This window comes from Caretta caretta, chromosome 5, assembly GCF_965140235.1.
Source record: "Caretta caretta isolate rCarCar2 chromosome 5, rCarCar1.hap1, whole genome shotgun sequence".
Lineage (NCBI taxonomy): Eukaryota > Metazoa > Chordata > Testudines > Cheloniidae > Caretta > Caretta caretta.
Genome location: NC_134210.1, coordinates 47,529,821 through 47,551,123, shown reverse-complemented (window position 1 = coordinate 47,551,123; position 21,303 = coordinate 47,529,821). Strand labels below are relative to the sequence as shown.

The 21,303-nt window shown below is 42.6% G+C and overlaps 1 protein-coding gene across 3 annotated transcripts in view; it reads left to right on the top strand.

Annotated features, from left to right (window-relative positions):
- The window catches only part of IQGAP2 (IQ motif containing GTPase activating protein 2), a 242,355-nt gene that overhangs the window by 182,257 nt on the left and 38,795 nt on the right, over positions 1-21,303 (top strand). For all 3 annotated transcript variants that reach the window (XM_048851522.2, XM_048851521.2, XM_048851523.2), the window contains 12 exons: positions 6,752-6,916; positions 9,373-9,515; positions 10,517-10,687; positions 12,562-12,645; positions 14,218-14,289; positions 14,554-14,623; positions 15,008-15,216; positions 16,272-16,421; positions 18,113-18,276; positions 18,906-19,130; positions 20,100-20,240; positions 20,593-20,677. In XM_048851522.2, the coding sequence (XP_048707479.1) occupies positions 6,752-6,916; positions 9,373-9,515; positions 10,517-10,687; positions 12,562-12,645; positions 14,218-14,289; positions 14,554-14,623; positions 15,008-15,216; positions 16,272-16,421; positions 18,113-18,276; positions 18,906-19,130; positions 20,100-20,240; positions 20,593-20,677 (1,679 nt within the window). The remainder of the gene's footprint in view (positions 1-6,751; positions 6,917-9,372; positions 9,516-10,516; positions 10,688-12,561; positions 12,646-14,217; positions 14,290-14,553; positions 14,624-15,007; positions 15,217-16,271; positions 16,422-18,112; positions 18,277-18,905; positions 19,131-20,099; positions 20,241-20,592; positions 20,678-21,303) is intronic.

Here is a 21,303-nt window from a genome sequence, read left to right as displayed (position 1 = left end):
TGGAGCATGGGCTCTGGAAGGGAGTTTGGATGCGGGAAGGGGCTCAGGGCAGCAGGTGGGGGTGCGGGGTGCTGAATCTGGGGGGCACTCACCTCGGGCAGCTCCCTGCAAGCAGTGACCTGTCCCGGCTGCTCCTAGGCGGAGGCTCAGCAGGCAGCTCTGCACGCTGTCTGCGCCCACAGGCACCACTCCCACAGCTCCCATTGGCTGTGGTTCCCAGCCAGTGAGAGCTGTGAAGCTAGTGAGTGGGGCAGGGGCAGCACACGGAGACACCTGCCATGCCTCCGCCTAGGAGCAGCTGGGATAGGTTGCCGCTTGCAGAGAGCTGCCTGAGGTGAGCGCCCCCCTGGATCCAGCACCCTGCACCCCAACCTGCTGCCCTAAGCCCCCTCCCTCATCCAAACACCGTCCCAGAGCCCATGCGCCAGCCCTGCACCCCCTCCTGCACCCAAACTCCCTCCCTTAGTTAACCTGTATTTTTCACTTACTGGCACCCCCCATTCTCCCAACATGCCAGATAAAACAGCTTTTACTGTAATTACCGCTGATATGTGGTCATCAAATGTCTTGCCATGACTGAATTTTTTCGATTCCACCTTCAGTAGTTGTATTTTGTTTGCTAAAGATCAACCTACTGTCTTAAATTAAAATGTTCCTTGGATGTTGAAAGCATAGAATAAAACAAATCTTTGTAGCATTGAACATGTATGGCTAGCTACTGAAGAGGTGTAGCTCTAATGTTGCTGAATTTGATGCTGCTATTGTTTTTAAGATTAACTGAACCTAGTGCCTTGATTTAATCAATCAGATGTGCTTAAAACCTTGGGAGGAAACCTTAACAGATCAAACATCTGTGAAAAGCATCTGGCTTTTATTGTCTGAGAATGGCTCAGATGCATGTATTTACCCACACTGAACATTCTTGCACTTGGGAATTCTAATGTCTTCTTTGATGAGGATAAGTGCTTTTAATGAATCTGTGAGGCGAAGGCATGAGAAACATGAAGAAAAATCTATGCACAAAGAAAAATGGATCTTTATAATTGTGAAAAGGGGGGAGGGATAGCTCAGTGGTTTGAGCATTGGCCTGCTAAACCCAGGGTTGTGAGTTCAATCCATGAGGGGGCCATTTAGGGTTCTGGGGCAAAAATTGGGGTTTGGTCCTGCTTTGAGCAGGGGGTTGGACTAGATGACCTCCTGAGGTCCCTTCCAACTCTGATATTCTATGAATCAAACAAAGATAAGCAAAAATTAGAGAATGAGACTGGAATAGACAAGATTGTGTTTACTCATTTAGGAGCAATATAAATATTGACGTTCTAAAGGTTATATAGTTAGTTCTGTGCTAATTAACACACCAACATTATATCACGTTGCTAGATAATACTAGAGGCATTATTATGCAATAAAAAATCTGACTAACCAAGGCTTGGACTATGTGGGAACCGGTAAAAAGATACAATAATGGACTTTTTCATAGTCTGTTTTGTTTTATGGCACTATGTTTGTATTAAATACATACCTTGAATGTTCATGAGCTTTGGCATTCAAAAAAGCAGGATTTTCAAGCAATAATTTTTTTAGCAAGTCACAAACAAACGTAACCTTTTTAAAAAAAAAAAAAAAAAAAGTCATTAAGGCCACTGCTCAGCATGGAACAAAGGAAGTCAGTGGAACAAATAATATCCATATCCTGCGAAGGCAACTCAGTGTCGTCAATTTTCTGATGAGAAATGTTTGGGTTTACAAATTTCCCACGAGGAATGTGACCCTTTTAGAGCAAGCGTGCTTTGTTTGAAGATGCTAACACCCACTAAGATCAAATGATTTCGACTTGAACTCTATTTTCTTATAATCACATTGAGAATTTTCATTTTGACCCATAAACCTCAGGGAGGCTTTTTTAAGAAGGCAAACAAATTAAAGAACAGGGCATGCAAAAAATAAAGGCAAACTAAAAGTGTAATATTAGCCATTGTTTTGAACAAAAATTTAACTGAAGTGTTTGACACAATTTCAGTAAAAGGGATTTATGTAGAAAAGGAATCTATTTTTGAAGAGCGGGTGGAAGGAGGATGTCGGTAACAGCATAAAATTGAAGAATGAACTGAGTGATGTGACAAACCTAATGAAACAGGCATTTTTTAGAAGTCTTTAACTTCTTGTAAGCTTAGTTTTCTGATTTTGTTTACAGATTTCCACATAGATGAAAGAGTAGTAAAATATTTTGATTTCATGGTATAATTTTGACAAACATGACATCTCACGTGAAACTGTCCACATTCACAAAAAACTTTGTGGAACTTGTGTATTCTCTTTTTATAAAACTGTATATCCTATAAAAATTGACAATTTTGGAGAGTGTTGGAATGGGCTTTACTATTCACACCACACTTCATCAGGTGCTTGGATTGACTTGAGTTTAAACCATTTTATTCTATTTTTGTGAGCGGGAGAGTCACAGGGTGAACTTGAATCACAGTTCATTTTGCTCCTATGACATGAACTAGCAAAGCAGGTTTTTTTATACCTGGCACGCATTGCTAGCAGCCACAGAAATCCTGTGTTTTGGGAGAGTCCGCATCACAGGAGTGAGCTGATCTTTGGCCCTCTTAAAGGTTCAGTTTCATTCTGTGATAGGACTGGCTGCATTTTGTATATCTGAGCCAGTTGTAGGGTCAGGGGAAAAAACACTGGTGGTGGCTAGTCCAGTATTTGAGATTCTAAATACTACAGGAACTATGGGGTATACCTAGGAATCTACTTTTTTGCTATCTTCGAATTGGTAAGTTTTGCTGTTTAGCATAGTCTTACCATGAAAACAGTCCCCAAGAGGGGAGAATTTTTTGCTGTTGTTCTAAAGAGTCGGAGCAGCAGCAGCTCTATGTTCAGAATCATTTCTCCAGAAGCAGCCCCCCTGTCAATGTGCTATAGCTAGGTGCAGGAGGGCCAGTCTCAAAGTATGGTATAACTGCCTCAGCTACCTGTCATACCAAGGCACTCCTAATGAACAGTGTTAATGTACCGTACCTAACCTACTAAACCAAGCAGTTGGGGACAAGGACAAGCCGGGCCGGATTAACCTTTTGTGGGCCTGGCGCCAAACATATTTGTGGGCCCCGATGGGGGAAAAGGAGCATGACTTGGGGAAGTCAGTCCCTAGAGCAACGGGCCAGCCCAGGGGCAATGGGGCATAGCATGGTGGGGCCGGCCCCGCTCTATCCAGCCCAGTGCAAGGGCACTGTATACAAACCAGCAGTTGCCAGATGCACACTGGCCCGCCCAGCCCTGTGCTGCCAGCATGCCCCTTCCCCTTGCGGGTGGGCCCATGCTGTGTCACACAGCCCCCGACTCCCTATGCTCAGCGTCCCCTGGAACTGCTATGCCCACCAGCCCCCCACACAGACCCTCCACCACAAATGCACGGCAGCCTGCACACCACCACCCCTGTCCAGAACCCCCCCCCCGCCTCACCACTACTGCCCAATGCACTTCCCCACAGCTCACCACTACAACTACACAGCGCCCCACTCAGACCCCCCTCACTGCCCCTCAAGAGACCCCCCCTACTGGCCAACAGCCTCCCCTCACACTCTACCTCCTGGCCACACTCATCCGCCCTGCTGGAAGGTGACAGTGTCTGCCAGGCTGAGCTGGCAGCGCAGCCGGGGCTGGTCCAGTGGCAGGGTGGGGAATCACTCCGGACTCTCAGGAGTGGCATGATTAGCCAGGTCAGGGTCTGTCCCCCGCCCTGGCCGGACTCCCTCAGGACCCACTTGCCTGAGGTAGGATGACCATACGTCCCTGTTTGGCCAGGACAGTTCCCTTTTTAAGCTCTGTCCTGGCCATCCTGACTTTTTTGACAAAAACGGGAATTTATCCCGTCTGTTGGCAAGAGCAAATGAACAAATGCCCAGTTTACCAAAAAAGGCTGGTGCACGCCCCTAGTGGGGCATGGAGGAACGTGTGTGTTTGGGGGGGTGGGGGTGGTGATGCAGGCAGCAGGGCTTGGGGGATCAGCCCCAGGTAGAATGGAGTTTTGGGGGGGGGGGGTTAGTGGTAGTTGTGCAGGGAGCTAGGGCGAGGGAGGAGTCGGCCCCTGGCTGTGGCGTGGGGAGCTGTGGGGGAGGGGTCAGCCCCAGTGGTGGATTTAGAGTTAGTGGGGCCCTGTGCTCAGCTTCATTTTTGGGGCCCCTCCTTGGGACCCAGCCAAGAAAAAGAACATTCTCTCTTCTCTCCCCCCCCACCCCTGTTTTTCATTTTTCCCCTTTATCCTCCTCCTGTAAGTAATAGCAAGTAAATGAAAATAACATGAGGTACCTTGATTTTCTGTAGTCTAACTTATTTTTCCACAGACACTTGATAATTGCCGAGGGTCTCGGCAGACCACTTAATGATCTTTCCAAATATTGTTTGTACCATTAGCTAACTATTGTAAAGCGCTTTAGATAAGAGCGCTTTACTTTTTTTTTTTTTTTTAAATAAAGTAATTTTGGGGTGTGGGGTCTGGCCAGGACTTAGGATGCGGGAGGGGGTTGGGGGTGCAGGGTCTGGGAGGAAGTTAGGGTGCAGGAGCAGCCTGGGGTTGGGATGCAGGGTCTCACCAGGAGTTAGGATGCAGGAGGGGGTTCAGGGCTGGGGCAGGAGATTGGGGTGTGGAGCGCTTACCTGGGGCAGCTCCTGTTTGATGCAGGGGGTGCAGGTGGGGATGTGGGGGGGGGGGTGGAGGAGCTCCCATTTGGTGCAAGGGGTGCAGGTGGGGATGTGGGGGAGGGGAGTGCAGGAGCTCCTGTTTGGTGCGAGGGGTGCAGGTGGGGGAGGGGGGTGCAGGAGCTCCCATTTGGTGCAAGGGGTGCAGGTGGGGATGTGGGGGAGGGGGGTGCAGGAGCTCCTGTTTGGTGCGAGGGGTGCAGGTGGGGATGTCGGGGGGGAGGGTGCAGGAGTCGGGGCATGCGGTTGTGGGGGGGCATGAAGGAGGTGCAGGAGTCAGGGCAGGGGCTGAGGTTGTGGGCTGGAGTTGTGGGGGTGCTCCCGTCCCCCCGTCCCGTCCCACCCTGCCCTGAGAGTGGGCCGGCTTGGTGCCCTTTGGAGCCTGTGCCATGGCACCAGCAACACCATTGTAAACCCCGTACTGAGGACAAGCCTGGCTACAGAGACCAGTGTTGCTGTTTTTGTTGGAGAAGAATGTGTCAGCTTACGTACACAAGGACAGTTCCCAGAAAACATCAATGACAGTGAGAGGGACACAGGCTCAGATGAGGAATGGTAGCCAAAAGGCTACGGGTGGAGGGAAGCCCGCGTCTTGACGTATTGGTAGGGTCTCCACTTCCAGTGCTCAGAGAACAGCAGCTGCAGTAGTACCTTCTGTACCAAGCTACTGCTGTTGCTGTTTGGATTTTCTGTCTTCTCATTGCTGACATTCTGATGCCCGTCAGTGGCGGCATGGCAGACTAGGCATGATCATCTCTAGTCTTGGAAGGGTCTGTGTGCCATGCATAGGTCAGTTTCTTTTAAATTTAGACAAACAGTGGGCTCATACCTGGTGGAAAGGTTGGGTGTGTCTAATCTTGCTGTGGGTTTCTGTGTTGTCTTGCATACACTTTGCCTGCTCTCAACCGAATACTTACTTGTTTTCAGAGTGACAATGAACCTCTTTCTCCTTCCTAGCCTAAATTTCTTTATACCCTTTATATGGCCCTTTTCTATGTTCGTTTTTGTTTTGTTTTTATATATATCAAGTTTACAAAAAAGCAGTCTTTCAGTTTACCATATTTTCACTTGCTGACTTGGAGAGATGTCTTGTTGGGGGATTATTTTCTCCATCCTGTAAACTGTTAGCTCTGACACTGAAAATCCCTGCTGGGTCAGCTTTGTTTGGGGTAGAAGTATGTATGCAGAAAAAGGGCAGGGGAGGGGAATATCCTACTTCAGCTTTGAGCAGGACATGTGTGCAAGTTAAGAAAATTGAATATGCTACTTCAGTCTAATGCACAAGTTGTGGCAGGCAACAAGGGAGTTGGTGTCAATCACTCACTTCTCCTCCAGATTAATGGCCTCTGAAATTTGGGTCAACATAATATATGTGGCGGCATAGGAATAGATTTGCTCACACATGCTGCTTTGCATGTATCTTGAATTTAACTATTTGGGAATGCCATGATAAACATTGAAGCATGGACTGGTGTGTCTGTAACTGTCATAAACTTGAAAGCTTGAGTGAATCTACCTCTTAACGTCATTGTAGGCTTTGCTGTAGCTGAAATTCCATGGAAAATGACACTTTATGGGATACAAATTTTTCATTTTATTTCAGATGAGAAATTTCAAACTTTTGCAAAAAGTCAGTTGCACACAGCTGCTAGGTTTATCTAGTGCTGCATGACTGTCTTCAACAAAGCAGCCAGACTTTGTCCCCCGATTTCGCAATCAATATTAACTTATTCCTAACTACACTTCCAGTGCTGGGCAAGGTATCTATCTTTGCAGCATTGTGATGTACATTATACAGACTAGAAAGTGCACTGGCATTGTACGTCCTGAGTTTACTATCTGAAATAGTTGCATTAACAAATCTCTCACTTAAGAGAGTAGATTGCAAAAAGATACAAGGGATGGTGGTACATCATGTATATATAGTTTCCAAAAACACCAACAGGAAAGTGCATTCTCTAGATCACTGAAATGTAGAACTGTATTTCTATGTTTGTAAAATATAAAATGCCTGACATTGAAATGCAATTTTGTTGTTTAGTGGCTCTTGGAACCTCAATGATTAACCAGTGTTTGGAAAAGCATGATTCGCAACCGGTCCTGGATATATTGCAGTCTCCTAAGTTTGGTTTAAGAGTTGTTCCAGAATGTGCTGAAACCTATTACAAGAACCTTTTAGAAGCCAAGAATTTAAAAACCAAAGAAGGTAAAACCAAATCTCTGTAGTACTGTAAAAGCTTTGAAGGATTAGTGTAAAATGTTTATATTTATATATAGTGCAAATGTATATAAATATTTATATACTGTAACTTTTAATTCTTTCTGTAAATTAAGGGAGAGTTGGAAGAAACTGAGATTTCCCCCCCCCCCCCTTATTTGTCAAAGGCTGTCTAAATCTCCAGTTTTGAATTTTAAGGTTTCTCTTAGCACTTATTTATACTAGGAAACTTAATCAGAAATGCATTATCTAACACAATGTTAAATGCTCCAGGCTAAATTCTGTGCTGTGCCTTACTCAGAGCACAGCACAGAAGATTGAGGGGTGCATACATGTCTTAAGCCATCTCTCCATTTCCCAGATTCTGGTCTTGGCTGGGGCCAAAGCATCTTCCGGGGCTGCTCTAATATATGGTAGCTTCTCTGTAGCTCCCTATAGGCTACTCCACAGCCCAGAATAGCCACAGTATGGAGCCTAACAGCTCTACTCCCTTTCCCACCCCCAGCACAACCTTACACCAGCAACTGTGAGAGGAAGGCTTCGGCCGCATATATTAGACCTATGCGGCTCCTGGGTTGGGTGAACTCCTAAGGCCATTGCAGCCCATTTTATGGCCTTGATGCAATACCAGAGCACTGTACAGGAGCTGCAGCTGGGGACAGAATCTGGCCCTCAGTGTAAAGGAGGACAAACATTTAAAGTAGCATCAGCTATTCCGGGGTATTCATGTTAGCCATGACCAGCTGATGGCTTTAAATAAGAAACAGTCGTTTATTCTGTATGCCAAGTCTAGGTTAACATCATGTTAGTTAACACATTAACATGTTGTGACAATGCCTTTTTCCAGCATAGACATGATTATTTCAGCACATAAGACAATTTGTGGTATAGTTCTCTTGTACTCCTGTAGGAATTCTGTGCCAAAAAAATAAAAATTCTGCACACACTATTTTCAAATTCTTCAAATTTTATTTATTAATAAATAAACATGGAGGCCCCAGGTTGGCAGTGGGGAGCACAGGCTGTACAGAGGTGAGAGATCACCCTGCCCCCCACCATCCCTCCAGGACAGAGGTTCTCAAACTGGGAGTCAGGACCTCTCGGGGGTTGCAAAGATATTACATGGGGGGTCGCGAGCTGTCCAGCTCCACCCCAAACCCCACTTTGCTTCCGGCATTTATAATGGTGTTATAAATTAAGAACACTTTTTTTATATATATTTAAAGGGGGGGTCACACTCAGAGGCTTGCTGTGTGAAAAGAGTCACCAGCAGAAAAGTTTGAGAACCACTGCTCCAGGTCATGGATGCAGTGGTGAGGCTGAGACAGCCTAACCCAGAAATACCCCAGGGCCCTGCCCCTCTGTGCCAGCTACACCGGGTGGGAACAGGCAGGCTCAATCTGGCAAGATCCAAGTGTGGAGGGGCTTTGTGGGGGGCATGGGATCCTGGTGTGCGGAGAGAGGGTTCTGTGTGGGATAATCTGGGTGTGAGCAACTCAGTGGGGGATCTGGATGCACGGGCTCATTGGGGTGTTCCGTATGCAGGGACAATGGGACTCTGCAGGGGGTCCAGGTGAAGGGGGTTGTTGTGGGGAGGTCTTGATGTGGGGGGCTGAATGGGGGGGGCCTGGATGCTGCGGGAGGTGGGGCTTGGGGAGGTGGGGATCCGGGTACAGCTGGCTGGGGTGCCGTTGGGCAGGGGTACTAAAATAATTTGTATAGTGAGGGTGCTGAGAGCCATTGAAGCAAACTGTAAACCCTGTATATGATGGCAACCAATTCAAGCCAGGGAGTGCGGCAGCAACCCCAGCACCCCTAGTTCTAGCACCTATACCGTGGGGTAGGATTCTAGGTGTGGGGAGCTCATCGGGGTGACACAGAATTTCCCCAGGAGTAATCTTGGCACAGTCCATAGGGAAACTTACTCAAGACTCTTCCTGTCTCTCTCTCAGCTGATGGTGCTCAGAAGAATGATAACCTGCATTCCTGTGGTGTATACTGTGAGCCTATAAGGTCCAACCTACACCTGAAATGTTGCAAAAGCTTCCAGTCATTGCTAACACTGCTTCATATCCACCAGTGTTGGCAATGGTAGCAGCCTTAGTATATAGACTGACTGCTGCCAGCATTTTAAGTACCATGTTGACTAGGTCAACTCTGAGTAGAGATGGATAAGACAGTTTTTGAAAATGCCCATTCCAGCTGGTGGCCAGTCTCTACTATGCTCCTCACTGTTATCCACACCATTGGAACTGAGCCATTGTTAATATAGCAGGATATTTTTGCAAAATTTTTCTAGTTTAGGGTAGATCAATTTGTGCTGACTTTCATATATGTAAAATAATTGAAAACATTCTTTTGCAGGGAGGAAAGGTGGAGGGGAAGGGGAGAAATGTATTAAGGCTCCTAAATGTACACTAACAATATACATATATTGGTTTTAGATTCTAGTGAAGGTCCATGGCTCAAACTTATAATGAAGAGCAGATATGGTTATTATTATAATGTGGAAACTGGAGAGAGTACCTTTGTTCTGCCTGAAGGGTTTATACCAAAAACTTCTTGGCTAACCGGTGAAGAAATACAGGTAGAGTGCTAAAATGTTCAAAATGACTAATGCATACAACTGCAACATAAACACAGAAGTGAGTGCTTTAGCACTGTTGAATACAAAGGAAGTGGTTATGTTAAGATTTTTATAACCTTAAAAATACAAGGGAAAAGAGGGAATTCTCTAATTGGACTTTGGTTTAGGCTGTTCATTTCCTCAAATACAGTAGAACTTAATCTGTTTATTTAATCAAACCCTTAGAAAGGGGCTGACAACTCACATATAGTATAAAGCACCTTACTTTGGCCCGTATCATATAATCATAAGTACCCTTAAATCTGCTTTTGAATAATCTTCCAAGTGTATGTAATTATGCTCTGTCAGTTATAGTACTGTGTTGCATATTGTACGTTACATAGGCCCCACAAATCATGAAAGCCCTTATCCACATCCATAAAGGCTTTCTTGAATCGGGGCCACTTTTAAGCTGGCCTACGCTCTGTTGCTACACTGATATGTGCTGTTTCATGTTACTAGACTGCATTTAGCTGTACCTATGCAAACCACTACTGTACACGTGACACTCCAGCAGGATTCTTCACATCCTGACTGGTTTCAGAAGAATTTTTTTTCAAATCATTCTGAAACTTAGAAATCCCTAAAGTAAGCATTTTTACACAGATGTATGGGTTCCATTTTTAGACTCCTGGCATCTCACTCTTGAGTTAGCAGGGGTTGGCAGTATTGCAAAAGCAACCACCTCTGCCCCCTGGTATGAAAAGCTTTGTAATGGTTGAAAGCAGTCCTTTCAGCTTTTTGATGATGTGATCTGAAGGGAGTTCGATCCTCCTGTAAACAAATGATGGTAATAACATGGTGGTTCTCGGTTTTGTGAGTGATTAAAAATGTGGGGAGTAAATTGAAGGGGTTTTCATAATGAGTGTGGATGGAGAGAATGGAATCCAGACTCTGAAATGGTTTGCCTTCAGCTTTTGGTTAATTGCTTATTAAACACTTTTTACATGATCTCTTACCAGACTATTGTTGGGCAAGTTACAGCAGATTACAATCGAGAGCAGCTGTGGCTTGCTAATGAAAACCTGATTGTTCAGCTGCAAGCCCTAGCAAGGGGATTCCTAGTCAGAAAAAGTTATGAGGAGAGAAAAGGATTCCTTCAAAAACAGGAACCATCTGTGATCAAAATACAGGTATTGCTGTGTAATATAAAGGCAGGGTCACTTCTTCTGGGTGGTGGTAGCTTTTTACATGTGACAGACTGCATGACCTTTGGGGGGGTGTTGTTTTTTCCTGCCTTCTTTGGCAGAAAGGGCTTCTTGTGGCATTTGTTATTTACAGAACTGAATTGTTGTACAAACACAAGTCCATGCGCTTATTGAAAGAAATGCTTTGTGTGTAAACTGGAGGTTTGTCAGTTTAAAATGGCTATAGATCATGTATAAATGTAGTATATAACAGTCCAGTTGGAGAAGCCCAGTGATTCTTACCACTAGCTTCTTCCTGAGTACTGCTTTGATGTTTAATTGGGAGTGCGAGGAAAAGAGTAGGAGGATGGAAGGTAATGAGTTTAATATTGAAGCTCTAGTTCTCTGCCAAGGCATGGATCATTCAGGAAGTACATTCCTTTCTGTGCTCTCCACCAGTCAGAAGCCGTTTGCTTCTGCTTTGCAAAGCAAATGCTCATATAATTGAATAGGGAGAGGCAACGTTAACAACTTTGCCTGATTCCAAGAGTATTACTTAAATTCGCTCAATGCACAATACTCTGAAAGGAGTACCTTTGGCTTTTACAGAGCATGTCATGCACATCTTGATAGGCCAGCAATGGTGCTTTTGTGTATGCTTTGTGGTTTTACATATTTTTACACTATTCCTGCATGTACTATAATAGTATAGTTTAATAGTAAACTTGCTCAATAAGCTTGACCTCTGTAGCATTAAAATTCAGTTTTTTTAAAAAAAAAAAATTCTAGAATGGGTGCGTACTGCAATGAATCAAAACTTATTTTTGCTGCTACAGATTAGTGGTAAACTATATATAATTATGCTGATGCTAGAGGCATTATTAGGATTGGAACTCTCTTGTGGTAGGTGCTGTACAGACCCAGTACAAAAAATTGCATGCTCTTTGGGAAGGAATCCTCCAAGACCAGATTCAGCAAGTATGTGTAGCTATCCTCAGAAACTAGATGGAGCATGTAGAAAGTGATAATAAAACATGCATTTACCCAAGATGCACAAGATAAATGTTCCAAGTCCCCACTGGCTATATCCCTAGCCAGATGGCAACTTCCTGTGGGTATCCCAAAAAAAATGGCTATTGAAGTATTAGGAGAGGTGAAGTCCAAATGGCTTGTGAGAGAAGCAGACAGGCGGATGATAGAGGGTGGCATCGGTAAAACAGGCAACACAATAAGATGAATGGGTGAGGAGGGAGGAACTAGACTGGCAGGGTCTTTAAAGGCAGGGACCAGCACTGGTATTTGATGGGATAGAGAACTGGGAGCCAGATGAAAGAATTTGAGAGGGTGGTGTGGTTAGAGAAGGCAAGAAGGTCTTAGCTTTGAATGGGGCCGAGAGGCTGACAATGGATGCCAGGAAGGCCAGAAAGGAAAGGAGGTTGCAGTAGTCAAGACTGATGATGAAGGGGGCGTGGACAAAGTTATAGCAGTGTAGACAGAAGATAGGGCAGCTCTGCGACACCATGGAACAAGAGAGACAAGATTTGGAAACTGCCTAAAGGTGCAGGCTTAGAGTCTGAAATCAAAAATGGCATGCAGAGCGCTGGACTGAGAAGTTCCAGGCCTGAGTGACACAGAGGCTGACATCCTGGGTCAAGAATGGAGTGGTGAACTCATGAGTCATCAGCACAGAGGTGAAGGTTGATGCTACAGGATTGGATGAGGGCTTGTAAAGGACAGATGTGCCTCACTCACATTTTTCTCCTTACTTTTTTTAAATTGAACAGCGGTTTCTCTGTGGAACAAGATTATATAAACTTGGTTTTCCAAGTATATGCATGGTGAAACTAATGGGCACACTACTAACCTGCTTTTTGAAATAGGCTTTCTGGAAAGGATATAAACAAAGGAAAAGCTACACTGACAGATTGCGGTTGCTTCAAGGCAATGTTGCTGCTATCATCAAGGTAAATTTCCATCTATGATGAGCGGAATTAGGGTTTGCTCTAAGGATAATGTTTCCTCATTGTTGGGGGAATCCAAACACTTGAAAGCCCAAGGAATGTAGGGAGAGGGGCTGCTGCGGTAAAACTGCGAGTGTTCCTATTCCGTTGGGCGTTACATGGCAGGCTCAAAGTTCTGACAGCAGCTAGTAATCCAAGAAAACTGATCTTTGAGTGATTAATACCTTGAGTCTTCCATTGAAAGCCCGAGACTGTCAAGTATGATTATTTGCAAAATGTGTTATCAATTTATGAAATGCTGGTGGTGGTAATAAAAATGATAGTTAGCTCTTATATACAATAACTCCTCACTTAACGTTATGTTCCTGAAAAATGCAGCTTTAAGTGAAACGATGTTAAATGAATCCAGTTTTCCCATAAGATTTAATGTAAATGCAGGGGGTTATGTTCCAAGGACATATTTTTTGGGGGCAGACAAAAGGCATTATATATTGTACTGTACTGTGGTTGGGAAGTGCCCCGGCTTACCTCACACAGGCACAGCCCACTGCAGGCCAGGACACTAGGAAGCACAGTGGCAGCTTACCCGGAGAAGAAAAGGCGCCGACTTTGCCGGGGGATGCTCCAGGCCCGCTCTTCCCATCCCCGCTCCACTCCAGGCCCTCCTCTTCCCACCCCCACTCCACCTCCTCTCCGAAGCACGCTACATCCCTGCTCCTTCTCCTCCCCCAGAAAGTTCTAAGTGCTGCCAAACAGCTGTTTGGTGGCGCATAGGACCTTCTGGGAGGGAGGGAGGGGGAGGAGCGGAGATGTGGCGCTTCTCCACTCCTCCTCCCTCTCCCTCCCAGCGCTTCGTGCTTAGGACTTTCTGGGAGAGAGGGGGAGGAGTGGAGAGGCAGCACTTCCCTGCCCCTCCCCCTCCCCCCCCCATTCCAAAAAGTCCTAAGTGCTGCCAAACAGCTTGGGAAGTGCTGGGAGGGAGGGGGAGGAGGTGGAGAAGAGGAACTTGTACAATGCTCCCTTGTAAATTCGCTGCCCTTCCACAAAATCTTACATGCAGTGGACAGAGCAGGCAGCGAAACAACGTTATAAGGGAGCATTGCACAATTTTAAACTAGCATGCTCCCTAATTGAGCAGCGACGTAACTTTGAAATAGCGTTAAGCAGGAGGACGTTAAATGAGGAGTTACTGTAGTGTGTTTGATCTGATCTCAAAGTTCTGTACAAAGGAGGTCATGTCATTATCTCCATTTTATATCCTGGGAAACAAAGGCTCAGAGATGAATGTGACTTGGCCAACGTCACCCAACAGACCGGTGGCAGAGCCAGAGCCAGAAATCAAACCCAGGTCTCCTGAGTCCCAGTCCCACTGTCTAGTCCAGTGTTCTGACCATTAGATCGCAGAGTCCAATCATCCCGTTAGCTCTGCATGTGAATCCATTGACTTTGCTGAAATTGTGTGCTATGCAACTAACCTCATCAAGCATCTAAACTCGTTTTTTAAAAGAGCCAGATAAAATTAGCAAAATTCTTAGTTCTCCTACAATTCCTCTTAAGTTTTTATTTGACTTTTAGATTCAGTCGTGGGTCAAAATGTGGCTAGCGAGGAAGGCTTACAAGAAACGGCTGCAGTATTTCAAGGATCACGTAAGGCATTTCTCCACCACACCCCCTTTGAGGAGAGAACTAATGTAGTAGTAATGCATGTATTTCTTGAAATTATAGACATCCCCCATATGTCTCTTAACAGAAATACATTATAACTGTGAAGACATTGAAACTTTTTCTAATTATCACAGTGTTTGGTAGATGTCTATAGTACTCTTCATTATCTCTCTTCATAGAACATGAGCTGTTGTTGGAGGTTTCCTGTTCAATGCTTTCTAAAGTGTTTAGTCTTGGTCTTTCCAGAATGAAGAAATTGTGAAAATACAAGCATTTCTTAGAGCAAACAAAGCTAGGGAGGACTACAGAACACTAAGTAAGTGCTGGTGATAAACATTTGAGTGTAAATTGGTGGGGTAACATATACGTTTTAGAATAAGAGTGTTCAGTTGTGATTTCTAATATTTGAGTCTTGCATTTTTGGCTCTTCAGAAGCAGATACTAACATTTATTAAACGGTTAATATATTTACATAAATTATTACACACAGTTCTGGTTACATAAAATATTCTACTCTTGCTCTCAGTGACATAAACTCCTTTCTGCAGTGTTGGCATTCTGACCATAGATGTCACTATGTACAAAAGGTACAAAAGAATTCTAAACATTGATATTTATAAATGTAAAGGTATACTGTGTCTGTGTATGTCAGACCAAGCAAATAAAATAACTAATATGAGCTCATTTACCTTAACTGCAGTTGGTGCTGAAAATCCACCCTTGAGCGTCTTGCGCAAATTTGCTTACCTCCTGGACCAAAGTGACTTAGATTTTCAGGAAGAACTAGAAGTAACAAGGTTAAGGGAGGGGGTGGTTACAAAAATCCGATCCAATCAACAGCTGGAAAATGACTTGAACTTGATGGATATAAAGATTGGTCTACTGGTGAAGAACAGGATCTCTCTACAGGTCAGCAGGCTTTATTCAAACTATTTCTATAGAATGCACTGAAGGCAACGGAGGTTTGTGTGCTGAAAGAATGCAGGATCAGTTAGGATGGTCCTGGGGATGAAGCAGTTGCCTTTTTTATTTAGTGTATGCCAAGAAGAACCACAGTCAATACAACCTATGTAAGAAGTAGCTGTACTTTAGAAAGCTTTTGGTGAGAATTGACCTAGGAATGGTCTCAAATCATTGAGGACTGCTGCTGTTTAGACTCGTTAATGAATGGCACACAGTCACTTCCACTTTATTGCCTGCCAGTTAGCTTTTCTTAAAGTATTAGTGTCTCAATGGGGAGCAAAAGTAGGAATTGTTTAGTTCCTGGCACCATGTTACTTCACATCTCACTGAATACCAGGTGTTTTTATTATGATAGACATGGGCAGCAGTAATACACAGAAGCATGAGGTCATTCTTTGTGGTTTTTAAGCAGCTTTCTAACAATAGAACAAATCTGACTTCCAATTTTAAAAATCATTGTAAAGAGTTTGCTCTTGTACAGGCTTTTTGACAACTAACATGAGCTTGTGATACCCTGACAATTATCATTTAGTGGGCACTGAAATTCTACCCAGCAGCAAATTTTTCCCACTGTTTGGGAAGGGGATGCGATGATAGGATTACATTGGGTTGTTATTGGCATGCCAAAACTTGTGTTTTGGAGCCACGTTTGATTGAGCATGGGAGTTATGGGTAGGGACTGTGTGTTTAGACAGTCTAATATATTCTTATTGTGAATTTTAACTGGTGTAAGATGGCACTCAGAGTTGTTTGATGTTTTACCTTTTTATAAATCTAAATAAAACTCTAATCATGAGTAAAGTGATGTAGTAGTGAAAAATATTGTCTAGTTAATGTGCTATATTGGGCCTAAATATAAAAAGGGGTTGATATTAAAATCTTTGAATAAATAGACCAATGTAGAAACATCCTATTTAAGATGGTTGAGAAATGGCAGTTTACCATATTGCTTTATATTTCTGTGTGAATATATATATATAATGGCTCACTTGTGTCTGTAGGATGTGGTACTGCACAGCAAGAAGCTAAACAAAAAAAGCAAAAATCAGGTGGAAGAGATGGTGACAGGTGACAAACAGGGCATCAAAGGCTTGAGCAAAGAGAGGAGAAAACAGCTGGAGGCCTATCAACACCTGTTTTACCTTTTGCAGGTAAGTCCTAATGTGGGGATTAATTTGCCCCCAAATGGCTTGTGTTAAGCAAAACTTTTTAAAGTGTGTTCATTTCTTGTTCTAATGAGAATGAGGGGGGAGAGATTTCTTTGCAGGTGTAGTGTACAGTAAACACAGTTACTACAGACCACAGCTGAGCACAGCCAGCAAGTGGTGTTTGCTGGATGATTGATTTTAAATGGGCTTGAAAATTAACGCTGTATAGTTTAAATTTGTTTCCCTAATAGAAAACGGCTCTATTGGCCTTAAATTGTGCACGAGATAATTCGTTGCTGTTCCCTTCCTTGAAATTATTTTAAATTCCCAACTCTTCTAGGCTTGCAACTGTCTGCAGTAATATGAGCCCGCTGGATTTTGTCTCGTCTTTTCTCCCTCCACCTCCATCCTGTCAACTCAGTTTGGATGCATAGTTCAAATCTGAGCAGGAAAAACCATTTTCTTCCACATTCTTTCAAGTTTAAAAATACTGAAAATACTTTGTGTGTAGGGGAAAGAAGCTACTGTATGATTGACATTTTATTATGTAATGTGTTTCAGTCTGAATTTGGGTAAGTTTCTTTAGAAGACTTATTTGTTTGTTTTCCCTCCCCCACTTTCGTTCATGGGGGAAGGGAGGGGAGAGGTATACACTTTTATTTTTCCTTCAGATGTATTTTTAACTCACAGGAAGTTTTGGGTATAAACACCTTTTTGATGATGAAATGGAAAAAACATCAAAGTATGGAGGTCCCAAAAATATCAGTTTTAAGATTTCTAAAATCTGATAACCTTGTAAAGTAAAACTTGTGTACCTTTTATTCTAAGTGACATCAGTGTAGACATAATTTACGTATATTAGCACATTACATACAGCAAAACTTTGGAACATTCACATGTCCATGTCTGCTAATTACCTACAGTAGATCCTTAGTGTTATGAACACCAGAGTTACAAACTGACCTGGTTCCAAATGAGGTGTGTGGTTGACTGAAGTACACAATCAGTAGCAGAGACCAAAAAAAGGCAAATACAGTACGATACTGTGTTGAACGTGAACTACTAAAAAAAGGGAAAGCAGCATTTTTCTTCTGCATAGTAAAGTTTCAAAGCTGTAAACTTTTGAAAGAACAACCGCAATGTTTTGTTTAAAGTTACGAACGTTTCAGAGTTAAAAACAACTTCCATTCCCGAGGTGTTTGTAACTCTGAGTTCCTACTGTAAATGTATATTTCAGGTAGGTTATATGCTTTTTTATATTTTTAAACTTGTATCCTAATAAGGACTAGTGATAAATATTTAGTACTGGCTTCACTTGGCTTTCCATTTGTGGAGGTAGTGCATAGCGTACAGAACTTAGGGAGGTCGCCATTAAAATACTTACAATTGTCATTTGCAAGTAACTACTGCTGCAGCATTCACAGTATTCCCCAGGCTTAGTGTTACAATAGCCTAATGCTCAGTATAGTGAATACTGCATTAAAATTAGGCCAAAAGTGTAATTGTGAAGCTTTTAATAGTAACCGCTCTGAGAAGGTATAGCCTTAACAATGCAAACATAACTTTCATTAATGTTAATGAAAGCTATATGTGTGCATTCAAAGGTGAGCAGACTCCTTATGGCTTGTGCAGGTAGTGGGAAAACTTATCATTTTAGCAATATATAAATCACCTCCATAATGTTTCTTTCCTAGACTAATCCCATGTATCTGGCTAAGCTGATTTTCCAGATGCCTCAGAACAAGTCAACAAAGTTCATGGATACAGTCATTTTTACTCTGTACAACTATGCCTCCAATCAGCGAGAAGAATACCTGCTTCTCAAGCTCTTTAAAACTGCTCTAGAAGAGGAGATCAAGTATGTACATTGTCTAGAACCTCTCATTCCTCTGAAGATAGGATATCTGTTAGACTTTAAAATTTTCTTTGAACTGCATTCTTAAACTTGTTTTTCATTTGATGTCAAATCATATTTTTATTTGTTAGTGGGGAAATTAGTCTTCTATCAGTGGAACTTAATAATAAATTGACTGAGAAGGTTATAAATGTTTTATACCTTGGATTCAGGGAGGCTGTCTGGTAGAGAAGCAAAGTCTGCATAATCTTAGATTTTTACTTAATCTTGGAGGTAAATATTTACATGTACTAAAAGTACAACTATTTTGGCTTCTTTGTTCCTACTTTTTGCTTGAATATGCAGTTGAGTTTCAGAGCTTTTATTTTCCTTCACAAATGTAATTTGTAAATGTGTGTAATAAGCAGAAGGCTCATCCTGTGGTAGGTTCTACATTTTAATCTTCATTACAGTTCATGGATTAGTGATTTATCTATAAATGCGATTTTATTTTGATTTGATTTTAATCATTAAAGAACCAGTTAGGAACTTGGCAATTTTTCTAACTTTTCTAACTTGTATATAAAAAAAACCCAAAACCTGAAAATTGGTTCCAGTGCAGTTAAGGACTGTTTTTTTTGTTTTTAATGCAGTTCCAAAGTAGACCAGATACAGGATATAGTCACTGGAAACCCTACTGTCATTAAGATGGTTGTCAGCTTTAATCGAGGTGCTCGTGGACAGAACACACTGCGTCAGCTCTTGGCCCCAGTGGTGAGGGAAATCATGGATGACAAATCCCTCCTCATCAACACCAGCCCTGTGGAAGTGTACAAGGCATGGGTAAACCAGTTGGAAATGCAGACTGGAGAGGCCAGGTAAGTGAGAAAATAGAATAGTTCATATTCATTCTGTTAATATTGGAGTGATTCCTCATGCCGGATCCTTTTCTCATTGAGTGAAGCTTTTTCTTCTCTTCCACAAGAAACCATGAAGATGCATCTGGGGTGTATGCTTGTGATACATTAAGTCTTATTATATTACAGTGAACTAGAGTATCTTTTTGTTGAGGTGTAATTCTTATTAGTACTGTTGTTTTATAGCATAGTAGATTCCTCCATGAAGTAGCTTATAAACTTAAGCTCAGAACCTGTGATCGTATCTGCTAGCATGGACTCCAGCACCATTACAGAGCCTCATAGACTTCAACGGAGCTTTGCAATGGCACAGAGAGCCAGTGCTTGGAGTTCTGACTGAAGGATTGGAACCCCAATGATGGACTAGCTTATAACACTTCTCCACCTTAAGTACCCCATCACTTAATATATGAGCACCTTACAACACTCCTGTGAGGATTTTACATGTGGGGAACTGAGGCACAAAGAGACTGACTTGCCCACGGTCACAAGGGAAGTCTGTGATTGAGCAGGGAACTGAACCAGGTCTCCCAAGTGCCAAGCTAATGCCCTAACCTCTAGACCATCCTTCTTCTCAGCACATAAGCTAGTGCATAAGAACCCTCACACTAGAATAATTATACATGGTTTTCCTCTTTGTATCTGGAAGAGGTCAGTTCATATCACTTCCATAGTGTGTGTTTTTTTGTTTTTCCATTTTAAAAAAATGAACTGATATTGGTGGGGTTTTTGTTTCTGTTTTTAAAAAAAATGCATTTGAAGAATTGGTTATATTAAGTCACTTGATTTTATGTGTTCTCTGAAATACACATGAAATAAGTAGTTGAGACTGTATAGCATTAAATAAACTGAGTTTTTAATGAATTTTGTTTGAAATGTCATAGTACACAGTTTACTTTAGCCCAGTAAATACCTCTCTTGCGTTTGCAGTAAATTGCCATACGATGTAACAACAGAACAAGCATTAGAACATCTGGAAGTGGTAAATAGACTGGAGTCGTCCATTCAAAGCTTGAGAACAGTAACTGATAAAGTCCTTGTGTCCATATTCTCATCTCTCAGTATGATGCCGTAAGTGCCACATTGAGTCTGGTAACTTCAGTTCATTTGTATAATAACTTTTGATGCAGGATTCAGTATAAACAGCCATCTGTACTGCCTTAGATAACGATCTGTGGTACGTGCCTCTATAATAGCAATTCTCCAACAGAGGGACCAATTGCTTCATATCATATATTCCAAATATGATATAAAACCTAGTGAGCATCTGTAATGTAAATCCTTGTTGTTTTCCCATTATCATCTTGTTTTGTGTGATAAATGTTTAGTCTGTGAAAATGCAGTATCTTGGTTGAATGGAATGATTTGTTTGTTTCATCTAAGTCTTTCCATTATTTTCCTTTTTCATCTGTTCTATATGTAGTTATGGAATGAGATATATAGCCAAAGTTCTGAAGAATTCGCTCCATGAGAAATTCCCAGATGCAACAGAAGATGAACTATTAAAGGTAGATTTGTGAGGATGATCTGTCAGCAGCTTGTTCTTTCTGTTTATGCCAGAAGCAAGATTTATTGCATATAAGCTTTCTACAGAATTGTTAACACTTGTATTTACAGAAACTTCTGGGGGTGAAGATGAAAGGAATTCCATGTGTTAATATTGTCTGACTTGGAAAATATAGTCAATGGTGCCCAGCATCTGTAGCACTTACAGAAGTCAGTGGGCCAGCACCATTGAAAATCAGGTCAATGGTACTTTGTAGGAAGCTAGAAATATTTGATTGCATGATTTTGCTTCAATAGTGATCTTCCATGAAGAATATGACTGTGATTTTGCACTTTTAACTCTGCTAAGGTGAAATTAGAACACTTGACAGAAATTGCTTCAAATGTGGTGGGTTTTTTTAATACTATAAATACACTTAGGCAGAGTTATAAGAGCAAACAGTGAGTTAATCCATCCTCTACATTTGTTTAAGGTGCTTGTAAAAGTTGTGGGAATGTGACATTTGTCTAGACTGGAGCGTGCGTGCTGTCAAGTGATGCAGAATGTTCCTGGCCCAGTGCCCTTCCCTTCATCTGTCAGAACCATTGTATTCTGCAGAAGGCAATGTGAAGTCATTCTTTGTGCCTG